The sequence below is a fragment of the Parus major genome, chromosome 1A, assembly GCF_001522545.3.
Source record: "Parus major isolate Abel chromosome 1A, Parus_major1.1, whole genome shotgun sequence".
NCBI classification, from domain to species: Eukaryota; Metazoa; Chordata; class Aves; order Passeriformes; family Paridae; genus Parus; species Parus major.
This window is the reverse complement of record NC_031773.1, coordinates 62,733,420-62,748,582: the sequence shown is the minus strand read 5'-3', so window position 1 is coordinate 62,748,582 and position 15,163 is coordinate 62,733,420. Positions and strand designations below refer to the sequence as shown.

General features: G+C 39.3%; 1 protein-coding gene across 9 annotated transcripts in view; it reads left to right on the top strand.

Moving 5' to 3' along the window:
- The window catches only part of SOX5 (SRY-box transcription factor 5), a 618,882-nt gene that overhangs the window by 393,176 nt on the left and 210,543 nt on the right, over nt 1-15,163 (top strand). For all 9 annotated transcript variants that reach the window (XM_015627613.1, XM_015627615.3, XM_015627614.3 and 6 more), the window contains one exon: nt 4,209-4,419. In XM_015627613.1, the coding sequence (XP_015483099.1) occupies nt 4,209-4,419 (211 nt within the window). The remainder of the gene's footprint in view (nt 1-4,208; nt 4,420-15,163) is intronic.

Sequence of the window (15,163 nt, the reverse complement as noted above, 5' to 3'; positions counted from 1 at the left end):
ATCGTTAAACCTTGGAAGAGGTATTTCCTCCATAGGTGGAAAGCTGTTTAGCAATGTTGAGGCAACTTTCTTGGAAATGAACAAGTCTTCCTGTGGATTCTAGCTTGGAAGAGAAGCAGAAGACACGAAAGGTGGTCTGGTCCCTTTTTTGTTGCTGTTGCTTGTGGGGGAAAGGAGGGCCTAGAGTGTTTGCTTCAGCAAGATCTGAGTAGGTCCTGGTCTGCCTTTCCGAAGTGGGAAATCAAGAAGCAGCAGCATCAGGTGTTTGGTGAGTATGATCCCAGCTCAGAGTTGGAGGAGATGTTGGGCCAGCACACATTAGCAGAGCAATTTGCAATGCAAATGAACAATAGAGCCCCATCCACCAAGCAGCTGCTGCCTGCATAAAACTGTTACCAGGATTAACAGTGCCAGAGGCTGGAATGTAATCAAACTTGAACAGGTGAAATGGTTACGCAGCTGAGAGAGACTGTTCTCCAGGAAAAGTGTTTGTCTGCTGTTTTAGGGGCTGAGAGAAGGGTCTTGTGTGTGGCTTGATGGACTTAATTGTAAAACGTCAGTAGTAGACATTGATGTTTCTTAATACCACTTTACAGTGTTGTTGCTTTTCTCTCAGTTAAACTGAAGAAAGTCACGTCAATTTGTCCTTTTAAAAAAAGAACCTGCTAAATCTCGCTTGTTGGGAGGGAACTTCTTCTCAGGGGATTAATTTTAAACTGTTGCTGACATATCTTTCTTGCCATTAAGGATTTCTCTGAGTGTTTTCAGGGGAATAGTTAAACTCTTGTGTGCAGTATCGGAGGATTTACTTTACTTGAAGTTTTTTGGCTTTATGACACGAGCAGGTTTTATGTGGTGGAAGTATCCTTTCTTTTTACGTGCTAGTAGTAAAAATCCAGACCCATTGAGAGCTTTTTCACGTCTCCAAGTAATGGCATAAGAAAGAACAAAATGAAAGAGAGGGACATGAAGTGAAAGCCAAGATAACTGTTGCATGTTTTGCATTGTTGTTGTTGTTGTGAATGACAGAATAAAAGGATCCTGGGCTTGTGGGAAAGCAGATTCTGGAGCTGGTGTGCTGGAGGATACACGTAGAAGTGTCATCAGCAGCAGAAGCTGGGGTGTGCTCTCATCCACCGGTACAGAAAGGAGAGGATTCCTCTCGGATTGCAAATCACGCAGTGGATGTGTGATTGCTACAGATCTTTCTGAATGAATAATTCACTGGTGTACTGTAATTTAGCCCACTGAGATGTGATTGCAGCTGTTCCCCTACTGTATATGTGTTTTGATTGAGTCTTAAATCCCACAAGTGTATAAATAGCCATGTATGTGATATGCAAACACTGCATACATGCACACCTAACCAAGTGGTCTAAAGAAACTTTTTCTGGGGGGAATGGTTTCTTGATTGTATATTTTACTATATAATTTACCTTTTTTTAAAAAAAAAAATCTATGTAGAAGACTTCCCTTTCTTATCTAGCTATGAAGTCTTTCTAACTGTGGTATTATAAATGCTTTTAGCCAACATTGTAGTATGAGGGTATCTCTGTTATTAATGAATTTATCATTCCAAGACATTTATAATATAGGAGATTACTTGTCCCCATTTTACAAGTAGGAAACTGAAATGCAGGGAAGAAAAGTGATATTTTCTGTGGTTTCACAGCACACTGGAAAGAACTAGGAACTGAGTATTCAGAGTCCCTTCATGATGCTTTATTCACAGACTACTGCATTGTCCCCTCACCATTCCTTTTCCCCACAAAGCAAGACAGAGTCTTAAAAATACTTAAATTAAATACTTAAACTCATTTTCATGAGTTTCATTTAAAAGCCAAGCAATTTGTGATTTTGAAAACCAGCTGATATTACTTTATATAATCTTTCAGTCCTTGTGTTCTTATGCTTCTTCTCTTATTAAAAAAATATTTTATACTCAGAATATATTTTTACATAAAAAACCACACTTGCATGTACCTTAAATATACATGGAAACAGTAGTGGTGATACCTGAGGTTTAGGTGATTTTTGCAAGTTCTGTGTGTCTGTGACCAGCATGTGACACACAGAAACAGGAGCAAAAGGCTTTGGAACCTGCTTTGGATTAAAACAAGGAACTAGTTCCTGGTAAAATGAAGAAACACACTGTTCCTGTACATGACTGATGGCATAGGTAGATTTAAGAACTGTAACTAAGGATGATATTTGGCTTATCTGTCTCAAAGTGTGAATAAGAAAGCAGCTTTCAAGATATTTCCTCTTTTAGCCTTGTGTGTAGGAAAAAAATTGCCGCTTGGTGATTATGGTTTGAATTTTAGATAAAATCTGAAATGATGCTGAAGTTAACCATTTTTCTTGTTTAGGTTGGTGTTAAAAAATCAGTTTATTCAAGTCTGTATGTGGAAAAAAATTGCATTTGGCTTCAACTAAGTTTTGAAGTCTGGTGTTAGCAACTAGGAATTTTCCAAGTGCAGAACAAAAATGGAGGGAGTTGCAAGGAAAAAAAAAAAAAAAGGAGCACTTCTGTTGATTTGAGTTGGAAAATTTTTTAGGGCTTGGTCAAAAGCTCATTGACGTCAGTAGAAAGTCTCTCATTAACATCACTGGGTTTGGGTTTTGGGGCATATGATGGCCCAGATTGTAATCTCAGTTAAATCCGATTCTGTTAGGGAATTTATTCACTAGTATAACACATTCAAGCTGCTCAAAACTGTTTGCATTAAAAGTTTTCTTAACCATAGGTAATCTTTTTGCCACAACAAAGTAGCCTGTGAAAACAGATGTATTTTCTTTATTGAATGTTTTCCATGTAGCTTTACTCAAATTTTATTGAAATAAGTTGTAGCAATTTATGTTCTGTTTATAAAAGTATATATGTTTTCTGGACTACTGTGATTTATTAGAGCAGAGACATCAAAATTACTCAAAAAAATATAAAATTATAATGCAAATCACTAAAAAATGTGTGTGTGCATATTTATAGATACATGTATCACCTTCATACCCTCTGAAATGAAATGAAAAAATGAAAACAATTTAAAATTATTAAGACTTTTTCAAGCAAGTCTGTAACTCATATCACAAGATGATCCAGTGGCCTTTTTAAGAAAAAATACTCATTAAACAGCTGGAGTACAAAAATGTAAAGTAATAGGATAGTGAAAAAAAAAACCAAACCTGGAAAATCACATCAAAATGAAAACTATACATGTTTACAGCATCATATTTTATGCAGTGTATTACTCTGCTGAAATCTTTGTTTGGAGACATTGACCTAAATTTTTCAGGTACAGATGGCATATATTAGCAGAGGAGAAAATGGGTTTGGGAGATGTGTACAGAAGGGTAGAGTGTAACAGACATGAAAGGAGAAGGAATATGTGCAGAGAACGTTGCTTTATGTTGGAGGAGAGGTGGAGGAGAAGGCTCTCACATTAATGAAGGCGAGCCTGAAGATGCTGGAACCAGTTTTGCTTTCCATTAAAATTAATGAGTAGACCTCTGTGGACTCTCACGTGAGGAGGGTTGTGTGAATGTTCCAGGAAGTCACAGAGTTTTGCCATTGTGCTGCCAGGGAAAGTCATTAGGACCACCTTTGTGAAAAATAATGTTTCTACAAGAAATTAAGGTTTAAGACAGGAGAGCATAGAATTAGAAAACAAAAAGCAATTGCTTCATCCTTTATAGATGGGAGAACTGCTTGAACTGAGAGTAAAAATATGTCATATGGTGATGGACATTTAATGTTTAGTTGCTATTTTATTTCTTAAAACAATTAGCCAATCAAGGCATTAAGTACTTGAAAAAGTCAGGAAATTAATGGTCCTTGTAAAAATTGAAGTTCTTTTTAGAAAGTGAGCTGTAAAAGAACAAACAATTACAGGTAATCAATACCATTGTTATTAGGAAACCTATGAGAACAGCACTTCTTCTCAATTAGGGAAAAACTGTATTTTATGTTTCTCTCTTGCAGGCTGATCTTTGTTCACTCCAGCCTGTAATCTTGGTTTATACTTTATAGATAGGCTTTGTTCTGGGTGTTTTTGAAGCATTGCATGCCTTTTTTAAAGGTTTCAACAGAAGAACAAATAGCAATGAACTCAAAGAACAAAGGATTGTTCTCTCTTTCTTTCCGTCTATTTTTTTCCCCCTTCTTTAAGAAAAGAAAGGAACGTTTCATCTTGTTTTTTCTCCCCTTTCAGGAAGTTGATGGCAATAAAGTGATGTCTTCATTTGCGCCGCACAACTCATCTACCTCACCCTTGAAGGCAGAAGAAGGTGGGCGTCAGAGCGGAGAGTCCTTGTCCAGCACAGCGCTGGGAACCCCGGAGAGGCGCAAGGGGAGCCTCGCCGATGTCGTGGACACCCTGAAGCAAAGGAAAATGGAAGAGCTCATCAAAAACGAGCCAGAAGGTAAGGCCTGGGAAGCTGGCCAAAATTTTCTGTGTTCTTTTCTTTTTCCTCCAGATCCTTTTATATATATATACAAAGTGCATATACTTTTTAATCGTGCCGTTTTCTGCTCCGTTTGCTTTTCCTTGCTGGCAGAATTAAAGATCTTACAGTTCTTTTCTACATTAGAGGTGAATTCTGTCAGTGTCCCATCATAGCTAACATTTTTAGCTTTTCCCAGAAAAGAGAGTCTAGTGGTCTTTTTGTTACGGTTGCAACCTTCTCAATATGTCTGTGGCAAGCTAGTTTTAATCACCTGGGGGCTTTTACACCACTACTCCCCTCTCCCCATTTCTAGAACTAAAGGAGATATCTTCAATGTCAGTGTTTTTGTGCAATGATCTAGTGTGCATGCCATTATTTGAAAGATAAGAAGTTAAATTGGGAATTCATGAAAGCTTTTGTGTGGGACACATCATCTTCTGTTTATCTACAAACAGAGGTGCAGGTGCTCTACAGACAGAGGAGGGAATGCAGGTGTTCCCTGCATTATATGTGGCCAGCAAGTTTCAGCTGTGGCTTATAGGTGTCATTTCTAGAGAAGGGGTGTCTTTTTGAGACCCTCTCTCCAGCTGGTGGTGATAGGACTTGTGCTCTGTGGGCTGAGAATAAGGCCAAAGGTTAGGATTTTTAATTTTTTCCTCTTTTGGGCAAAGTCCTGACTGGAAGATGTGTGAACATACTGAGCCTGGTTTCCCAGTGCACAGTAATGAGACTATTTTCATTTACACTCGCCTATCCTGTCATGGAAATCTGTTCCAAATGTTTAAAAGCAGGGCTCTCAGTCTAATGCATGAAGGGACAGCACCTGCAGGAAAATTTAAGGACAACCTGCATGCTGGAATGAAAGTATGGACACAAACACGCTGGCACATACAGAAGCATGACAGGATTGTAAATTAGGCTTTCCTTGACTGGAGCATGCAGTAAGGGTTTGCTGGGAAACAAATTTTTTGTCTAAGCATTTTTTTTAATATTACTTACAACATGTCTTCTGCATTTAGGTTGCCATAACATACCTTGTGCCTTTGGATGGATGAGATTGTGGGGGGAATGGGTGGGGAGGAGACCAGGCTTTTATCTGAGAGAGGAAGGAACAAGGAGTTCTGGGCAATGTATAAATACTCTGTTGAGTATGAGGTTGTACAAGCTGCAGGACTCCATTAAGGAAAGGCCACAGATAGACATGAGAATGGTTACAGAGCTTGTGCATAATCTCAGCTCTACTAAAATGAAAATATACAGTACAAACAAAAGATCTACAGCTTTGTGAAGAGATTGGGAGAGAGAGGAGGGGGAGCAACTGAATGTTGGGCTTTGCAAATGTGTGCAACAAAAAATCTTTTCTTCCCTCTAGCCATTGTTCTATTGTCTTTCAAAGGCCATTAAATTGAACAGCAGGTTGTGATGAAAATTTCATTAAGCCCTAGTTAAATCATTATGAGGGTGCCATATTCATGTCTCTGCTTACTCCCCATCCAGGCAAAAATGAATAGGAAAGAGTTGAGCTTTTTTTCCCTTTCTCCTTAAAAGCGAACTAACAAAAGTTCAGAAGTTAGAGGAGAATGGGAAATGGGACATGAAACAAAAGGAGGCCAGAGAGGTGAGCTGGCTAGGAAGAAAATTAGACTTGCATAAGAGCATTGAAAGTTGGTGAGGGACAAATACATCATTTTGACATGCCTCCCTCCCCCTTCCCTTCAGCCAACATGGTTGTTTTTAGAGTGGCTAATTAAAAAATAAATATTTCTGGGTGCAGATGGCTGGACTGTTCTTAGAAGTCCTCTACAAATATGAGTCCTTTTCCCTAAATGAGTTATATACTGATGCAACACAGTGTCTTCTCTGTTTGAACTCCAGCAGAAAATTATTGTCATGTCTTCTTCATGTAGTGCTGAAGTAAAATTGTCAGTCATCACTGGTTGCTAGTCAGATAATTAGCATATTAATGAATTTCCCTGTGAATAAGGTGTTACAAGTGGGAATCTTTGATAGTACATGTAGGTAAAAATGCAGCAATTTGTGATAAATGCATATTTCAGTAATGATTATTAGTCTTGCTAGTTTGTAAAGCTTTGTGGGATGAAGATCAAGAATCTTGGTTAAGCTTTGCTGCATTATGTCAACAAGAATAATATAATACTTTATTTCCCTTCGGGAAAAAAGGGAAACATTTGCACCAGTAGTTGAGGTTTAATTAAATCAATTTCCTGTGAATCTTTCAAAGACCAGATATGAGCCAGATTCCCATTTCTCTATGTACTCAAAAGTTTATATATTATTTAACTTGTACAATGGGCTCTGTTTGCTCTCTTTTTATTGTTTGAAATAGTCTTCTGAATTGCTGTGGGAAACGTGCTTTTCAAGTATTCTCTCAAATGGCCTGTTTCTTCAAAATCAGCAAAAAGGGAAGGGCTGCATAGACAACTTTAGGTCTCAATTCAAACCCCATATCAGTCAGGGAAATGGCTTCTCTTTTCTGAAGCAGGCTTTAAGGACAAGTGAGATATTCCAAAATATTGATAACAGGTTTTGACTCTTTTCTGAGCAGCTTTATTGATACAAGGGAAATGGTTTTCTTCAATTATTTTTGTTAGAAAGTAAAAGTTAATAAATTTTGTCAGTAAAGGACAAGAATTTTTATATTTTAAACATACTGCTCAGAGTGCAGCAGTGCACACCTGTACACGTGCACATACATAAACACATCCCTGTACTCACACATCAGCTGAAAAGGAAAGCATCACTCCTCATAAAGATGGTTTTCATGTAGATTTGTTGTCTACATACCCTTGGTTGATGTGCCCTGTAGGAGCCCACACTACTTTTCCAAAAGCTCATCACTTCCTTTTCCTGCTTGCCTGTGAGCTGGGGTGGGGGGTGTTTTTATAAGGGCTTATACTTAGCTCTAAAGCTCCTTGCTCTTTTTCTTTTACCCCTAATTTTGCCATTTTCCTGCTGCTGGATGCAAGTATGTGATTGACAATGAGTCATGCTGACACAGAGACATAAGTGTTTCAGCGAATCTAAAACTTGCGGAATTTTACTCATTACTAATACAGTGCTCATTTCTCTTCTCTCAAATTCTGTGGAAAATCCTTATATGCAGCTTTAGTATTAGGCCCCCAAAGGCATAAACCTATTACTGAAGTCACACAGTGTTATTTTACATGAAACATTCTGTCCTTTCTAACTTGAGCTTCAGAAGAGGAGTCAGTCCCCTTTTATTCCTGGTATACAATAATGAAGATAATGGAATGGGTTTGGAGAAGCCTTATACACTGTGACAGACCTCAAGCCCTTGCCCTGAGGGTCGTCTGCCGACCAAGCTCCTTTTGCAGCTAAAATCATTAGGAGAATGAGATACAGGCATGTTTTTCTTCTGTTTTCTTCAGGCATCAGAGGATGGCAGAGGCTCTCTGTCTGTCTGTTCTCCTCATTTGTAGAAATGAAATGGAAATCTCTTTGAAGTCACTGAGCTTGACACAAGTTTATGAAAGAAAAGACCAAAGCAGCCACTTAGCTTTTCATTGCACTATTAATGTGATTCGATTGCTGTATTTTAATTTATGGCCTGTGCTTGTGGAAAATTAAATATCTGAAATCTCTGTAGCCTTTCCCCTAAATGTATGGCTTGGTTTCTGGAAAAGAAAGAGGCAAACAAGTAAATTCCTTCTTATTTTTTGAATAAGCTAGCGTATTCTTTGTCTCTTTACATATCCTAACTTTTCATTAAGGATCAATTTTCTTTTTCCATTTTGGCAATATATAGTTTTAACAGGTTATGCATCTGTTCGTCTTTAAAACCTTTGTAGTGGCTCTTCTGAGGCCAGATCCATGTTGTTGTGTGGAATTCGTAGCAGTTCTGTATAAAGAGGGATCATTTAAACATCTACCTGATGACAGAGACAGAGCACATGAGCCTGTGTGGGTACAGTCATTTATTTGCTTGGCTCCTTCTTCCTTGGTAAAGACCTCTGAAACTCAATTCAGTTGGGCTGTTTAAAGGAATACTTTGAATTTTCCATAAAGACACACATGCATACATTCATTCACACACACACACATATATAATGTATTATATGTGTTCAGATATAAATACATATGAACACACACACACAAAAATTATTTATTTATTCTGTTTAATATTTTTCCTGCTCCAAAATTTTGATCTTATAGTCCTTAGGTCTTCAGAGGGGGGAGCAATTAATCTCAGCTGTTTAGTAAGAAGGGAATATGTGTGTTAGCAGAGCTTTAACAGGCAATGTGAGTACTAGAGCTTCATGTATTATAGTAGGCAGCAGTACTATAAGTAATTACTTGTCGTGAAAAAAGGAATGAGAAGAGCCTCTTGGGCATGATTTTTGTCTTCTGAACATCCCCCAAAGGCTATTTGTATTTGATGTTTAGGTTTACATTATAAATCACAACACCTGTTAATGTGGTAATTCAAATGACTGTTGTTTAAGCAGTTCTGTAATCTATAAAAGTGAGCCACACTGAATTCAGGCTCTCTAGTTGAAGTATCTCCTGACATTATCAAACTTTTAATCAGCAAAGCTTTTAAAAAAAATCAAGATGTCTCCCTCTTTTTAAGCCATAGATTCCAAAGCAGGCCATTCATGGGCACAGGAAGGGTGGCCTTTGAAATGCAGACTCTTGTTTTTAAATCACATCTGATGAGATGGGAAGAAATAAAGTGCACAGATTCGGGGAAGGCCTAAGGATACTGTAATTGGTTGAGGTTTAAAATTCTTTTATTTAGTTCTTCACTGCCCCTTTGACAGAGTATGTGTTGAAGAGGCTTTGTAATGCTTTTCCACTGAAGGACAAACAAGGGTACTTTGCAGTTGAGTACTTTCAAGTTTTGTTCCTGCGCTCCTGCTGCTGTGGAAGGATGCTTCAGGTGCCTTGTGTGGTTCCATGTTCATCTCTGCAGTCTGGCACCAGAAAATGGGTCTTTTCTTGTAGAGCAGGCCAGCATCAAACTTCTGTGTGCTTCTTTCAAAGACCCTGCCATGTTGGAAGTATGCCTTCATATGCTGCTGATACAAATAAAAAATAATTAAAACATTTGAAAGTTTATTTGCAAAATAGGCCCTTGTGAAGAGAAGGCCCTGTTAAATACTGTAGCTTAAATTTTTATTAACAAGTGCTTTAACTCTAGAACAGAGGTAGCCTAGTTTGAAGCCTTGCCAGCTCTGACTTGCTCAAAGTTAAGTTTATTCATTTGTTGCCTTCAGTTTTTAAGTGTTTTCCTTCCCAACAGTTTAGCCTGATAGTCACAGTTTATTTCAGGGGATGTTTTCAAAATTTGCTTAGATTCCCTTCCAACTCTCTCTTCTTATATCCTCAAAGGCTTTTAGCTTTTGGATTTTTCTTCTTCCTTTTGAAAAAGGCATCTGAGGTGCTGATACAGCATCTTAAATACAGAAGAAAGCATTATGGTCAAGTGAGATACAGGAAACTAGTGCTTTTGGAGAGAAGATGCAGTCCCTCTCCCCCCTCCTTGGTTCAGAATGAAAGTCTTCTCTGATGAATCTCTACAATTAAAATTTCTTTCTAGGTTATGTTCACTCCATAATATTGAGCAAGCTGGAGCCAAAGCAAAATGCTTTCTCTTTTCACTTCCCATCTTTAACAACATGACATGTAGGTGGTTCAGCAAGGCAAAAATAATTATTTGAGCTCCTGTCTGCCTTTTATCCCCCAGGTAGCCAGACTCCTCACCAGCTGTGATTCATTTCAGTAGGGGTTTTCAAAATTTGCTGTCACTTTTGACCCCGTGTCATTTTGCTGTGCATTTCCCCTGTTTTATTCCACCTAGATCAGTTAGCAGCTTGCCTTTATTTTTTTGTGTGTGCTCTTTCTCTTTTTAATGTTTATTATTATTATTATTTTATTTTCATTTCCCCCTCCCCTGGAAAAGCCATTAGCTTTCTGACCTTCATCTCAGTCTTTGGATAACTGCTGGAGAAACCTCTGCCCCAGACTGCAATACCCAGATGTACATGGTGGAGTGTGCCAGCTCTTTCTGCGCGCTCGTGTGCCGCAGCTTTCGGGGATGTCATTTATTCGAGAGTGAAGAGCAAGCCACCTGTTTCTCAGGCCTCTTGTCCCTCATATTAAAGGTTCAAGCCCTTGCTGAATAGTAACATCTTAATCTGGGCAACATGCACACCATTTAGCTGAAACCTATTTGTTGAGCTAGCAGGATTTGTGGGATTTTTTTCCCCTTTCTCTTACCCCTGAGGCACTTGTCACGACCGTGCATTTTAAAATTAATCAGACCTCCCAGGCTTGTGTGCTGTGCGGTTTAACATGAAGAAGTGGATATCAAGTATTTGCCCTAATTAAATAGGCCTGCTTGGTTTTGTTCCAGTGGATGCTTGGTCTTTTTTTTAATAAGAGCTGCTCACGGAGGAGGCACGGCCAGCTCTAGAGTTAGTGGAGAGCTCACTTCAAAGTTTTCCTCACCACCTGCGCCCGGGATGCTGAGACCTGGAGGGCTCCCTGCGTTCTTTCTTAACAGCACAATTTGTGGGAAGCGAGTGGAGGGGGAAATGCAGCCAAATGAGTGAGAGAGTAATGTGGGAAGGGGAGGTGAGGAGCTGGGACAAGCATGTGGATTGGCTTTTGAAGTTGATTAAGATGACCTGTCATCCTGTCTGATTAGCTTTAGATCTCAGTCTGTGCCATGAGCTATTCACAAGGCTGTCTTGTGTCTTCTGTTTACCAGAAGCAAGGGAAAGCCTCTAGTAAGGCAAGGAGCAACATTTGCAGCAACTCCCACTTGCTTGTTTAGCTAATGAAGTAGCCTTGTAAAAACACTCTTAAGTTTGGAGCTGTTGCTTGATTTTATTAGATACATGTCTGTTTAACATTGATCTTTTTAAGGTGGTTTGAGGGTTGCCAGCTTTACACATCTGTGTACATCTCCTGCATTTGTACATAAGCTGTACTGGGAAGACAGAATTCCTTTCAGCATCTTTCCTTCTCCTACAGTTTAATTGTGTTGTGGCTTCTGCATTGCCTGAGGAGAAAGCGTGCTATATGTGTATGATTTCTGTAATGTATGAATTCAAAAAGTGATCAGAAACCAGATAAAGGAGAGCTGGGGGGAACTCTCTTCCCTAAGCACCCTAAAACCTGTTACACGGTTATTAAGGACTGATTGCATTTAGAAATTCAACAAGTTAATTTTAGCCAAAAAATAGTAGAAAATTTGGAACAGTCAACATTTTTAGACAAAATGTTTCTTTGGAAATGATATTTTTTTGTTTTTAAATGTTTAAGATGATTAATCCGAAAGAGAAATGAAAACATTTCAATTAGGCTTAAATAAAACACTTTGGGTCAGGTGGAAACAGCTTTTCCCCTGACTTGGTTTGGCAGCTGAAATGAAAAAATGCGAACTAGTCAAACAAAAATGAGTTGAAAAACCTGGTGAGGTTTTGGGGGTGTTTTTGTGTCTAATGACCTGAGAAGGACAAATGAACAGTTGTTTTCCAGACACTTAAATATATCTGAATTTTACACACTGTGCTTTTGAGGGCAATCTGTAATATTAGTCAGAAAAGCTCTCAAAACTTGATTTCCTCCAAATGTGCGAATTTCTGTGCCTTCTGAAGCCTCAAGTCCACAAAGTTTAGCAGCACCTAGGGCATTTCATTCTGGAGCAGATTTTGGAACATAGATGTACTTGGCCTCTCTTTGCAGCCAGAACCTTGGAGTCTGTTCTAGAGGGCCTAGAAATCTGCAGTTGGTATATCCCAGAATTTTACTTTGCTTTCTATAAAAATTCTTGCAGCCCAGTACACAGCAGAAAGTAAAGCTCTATTTGTCTATTTCCATAACAGATCAAATTGCTGAAGTAAAACCCAGCAGGTGGGATGATACTCCATTGATTTAAAAGTTCATTGTACATCCATGCACTAACTCATCTTTCTCTTCCTCTCGCAGTATGATTATTATTCCTATTTTATTTTTAATTTCAAACCTTGGCACAACAGAAATGTAAAGAACATATTGACACTGCCAAGCATCTGTCTGGTGCTTGACAGCATCATAGAAACCCTTCCAGTGTTTCCTCTGGGTTGCTATTGGTTATTTAACAACACAATGCGAACGGTGCAGTGTGGGTGTATGTGAAAAGGAAAGAAAGGTTGAGGTGGGGGAAAGAAGCCCTGCACGAGTAAATACGTCTTTCATCATACCTTTTGTTTGGTCTGTTTGCTGTGTGCTATTCAATAGTCTATAGAAGTTGTTTGACAGTTCTGCAGAAGGGTAAGAAACCTTTTCTTAAACTTTTATTCTTCTGCTTTTGTCTCAGTCCATGAAGTTTTCTGCTTTTGTTTTTCTTGCCCCATTTTTTTTTGTCACCTGTCTGTTGTTGAAGGGGTTTCGTTGCTGCTGTTTGGCTGATGTGAGGTAAGCTGATACTTACGAAACGCTCCTGATTGGGGAGCTTTCTTGTACAGGTGAAGTGGACTTTAGAGAGCTTATGAAAGATTTGCTGTGCTGGTCTTTGGGGCAATAGAGCTCTTTCAAGCTTGCTTTTTAATTTATTTATTTAGCCAGACGATGAAAGTGAAAAGTGAATGAAGAGAAAAATCAGGCTGTGGTTTCTGCTGAAGAATGCCCTGTTAGCACTTGTGTGACTTGGAAAGGCTTTCTGAGATGTTTAGCCTTGATTTAATTCGTATTTAAGATTTCTCCTCCCAGCACATTAATATAATGTCAATGTAGAATGCATTGCATGGTGTAATTACTGGAGAGAGCAGTAGTTGGGAAAACAGACGGTAATTGAACACATGGCTGTTTATTACAACAGGACAGTGCTCCTACACTGGTATTTAGGGCATTAATAGGGAAGAATTGATTTGTTGTTTTAAGATGAATTCAATCACTGTTGCTTAGGCCTTTGTTTGTTCAGGCCGAGTTATGCTTTGTTTGTGTTATGTGCCCAAGAGGTTTACACACCACAGCGTGGCATTAGTCATGCAGAGGGCTTGGGAGCAGAGAGCCATTTAAATGAACAAAGGACATTTTTCTTTTTGGCTCTGTTTATCTTCCTCTCCAGTTTTGTTACCCTCTAATCTATCTCCATCTCTCCCTCCCTCCTGTCCCCCCTCTCTCCTTCCCACCCCAAACATTTATAATCAATGCAGAGGTCCTCCCTCTCTTTTCCTTCCTTCTCCTCCTGATTGACCCTCCTGGAGACAAATGGAGCTGTGACTGACAGGTGGCAACACAGGGTTGTGGCATGGGCTAAAAGGTGTAAATAGGAGTGGTGGCTTCAAGATCTTGCAAGGAAGTGCTGGGGTTGGGGGCTGGGGGGAGCAAGGATTGCTCCCAAGGTGAGCAGAGGGGAATGAGCCGTACCCTGCACGTCTCCAGCCCGCGAGTTTTGTGTGATGGAACCGCGTGGACCCTTGGTGGGTCCTGCGATGTGCAGGGCACATCCTGGGACTGAATGAGCACCCTGCCCTCTTCTCACTGATGCATATTGGAGAGAGGAAAAGAAAGCCATCTGACTGAAGCTGAATTCCTGTTGTGAGCAGCATGGGTTGTATTTTAGGCTCATTGTGCTTGAGAGGAATCTCATCTTGATTTATTTCTGAGTGTGGGAGAATTAATGGACACTTCAGGGTGATGTGGGCCAAATTCTGCTCTCAGATTGAAATTCATCAGTCCCACTAAATATGCAAGAGCTTTAGGAAGGCAACATTTGACCCAATATAGGATTTGTAAAAAACCCAGTGTAACTTGTTTTTCTTCCCCTCTACAGACAGGGATTAGACGTGTTCCTAGAAGGAGCAGTCTTAAAAGAACTGAGAGGTAACAACAAGAGCAAAGTCTGTGGGTCACTAATTGGTAGAAACTATTATAGCCTAGCTGCTAAGATAGTTGTATCTAAGTGCAGTAGTGCAGAATGATTTATCCCCCAGACTTGCCTTTTGAGGTACTGGCTTAGCACAAGGAAAGAGAAGCACAGATGTGTAACACAGAGAATCAGATTCTTCCTGTCAGGGAGAAGAAGCAATTTCATACACTGCAGTGTGCAAGGAACCTCCATTGTTCAGCTGAGCCTTTGAGCTGTAATTAATTAAATTATCTGCAGATAAATAATAGACACACAGGAGTCTATGAGATCTATGGATGTGAAGTCCAGCAGGGACTATTGGTTGAGTATGGGACATGCTACTTGGCTACTAATTATAATTTTTTTCTAAATATCAAGGAATTGCAGTTGCTAAGGCCAGCCCATATGCCCAAAGGAAAATATGATTTCCATCTCAAAAAAAAAAATAATAACAAAAAAACCCCAAATAATTATTGTATTGCACTGCCAATAAACAAGAATGATAACAGCCAAAGATACAAAAGCCTCAAAGTTACAAGTGGTGTCCAAGTGCTTTATCAGAAAGGAAGGTGTCTCTCCCAGCTTGGAAGTGGTTATCCTAGTGTCCTGTTTTTCCAGTACAGTTTGGAATGTTGCATTAGTCTTGTACTGTAGATTAGCTCACACAATCTTAAGGTAAATAGTCTAGAGACAAAGATCACATGGAAGAAGAAAGCCTCTTGGGTTTTTTATGCACCCTGGTGTTTTTGTGCTAAACTTTTTCTTTTCTGTTTTGCCCACAACACATATCCCATTTCAGTAACTGAGCATCTTATCTCCCACAGAGTCAGGCACCAGGGG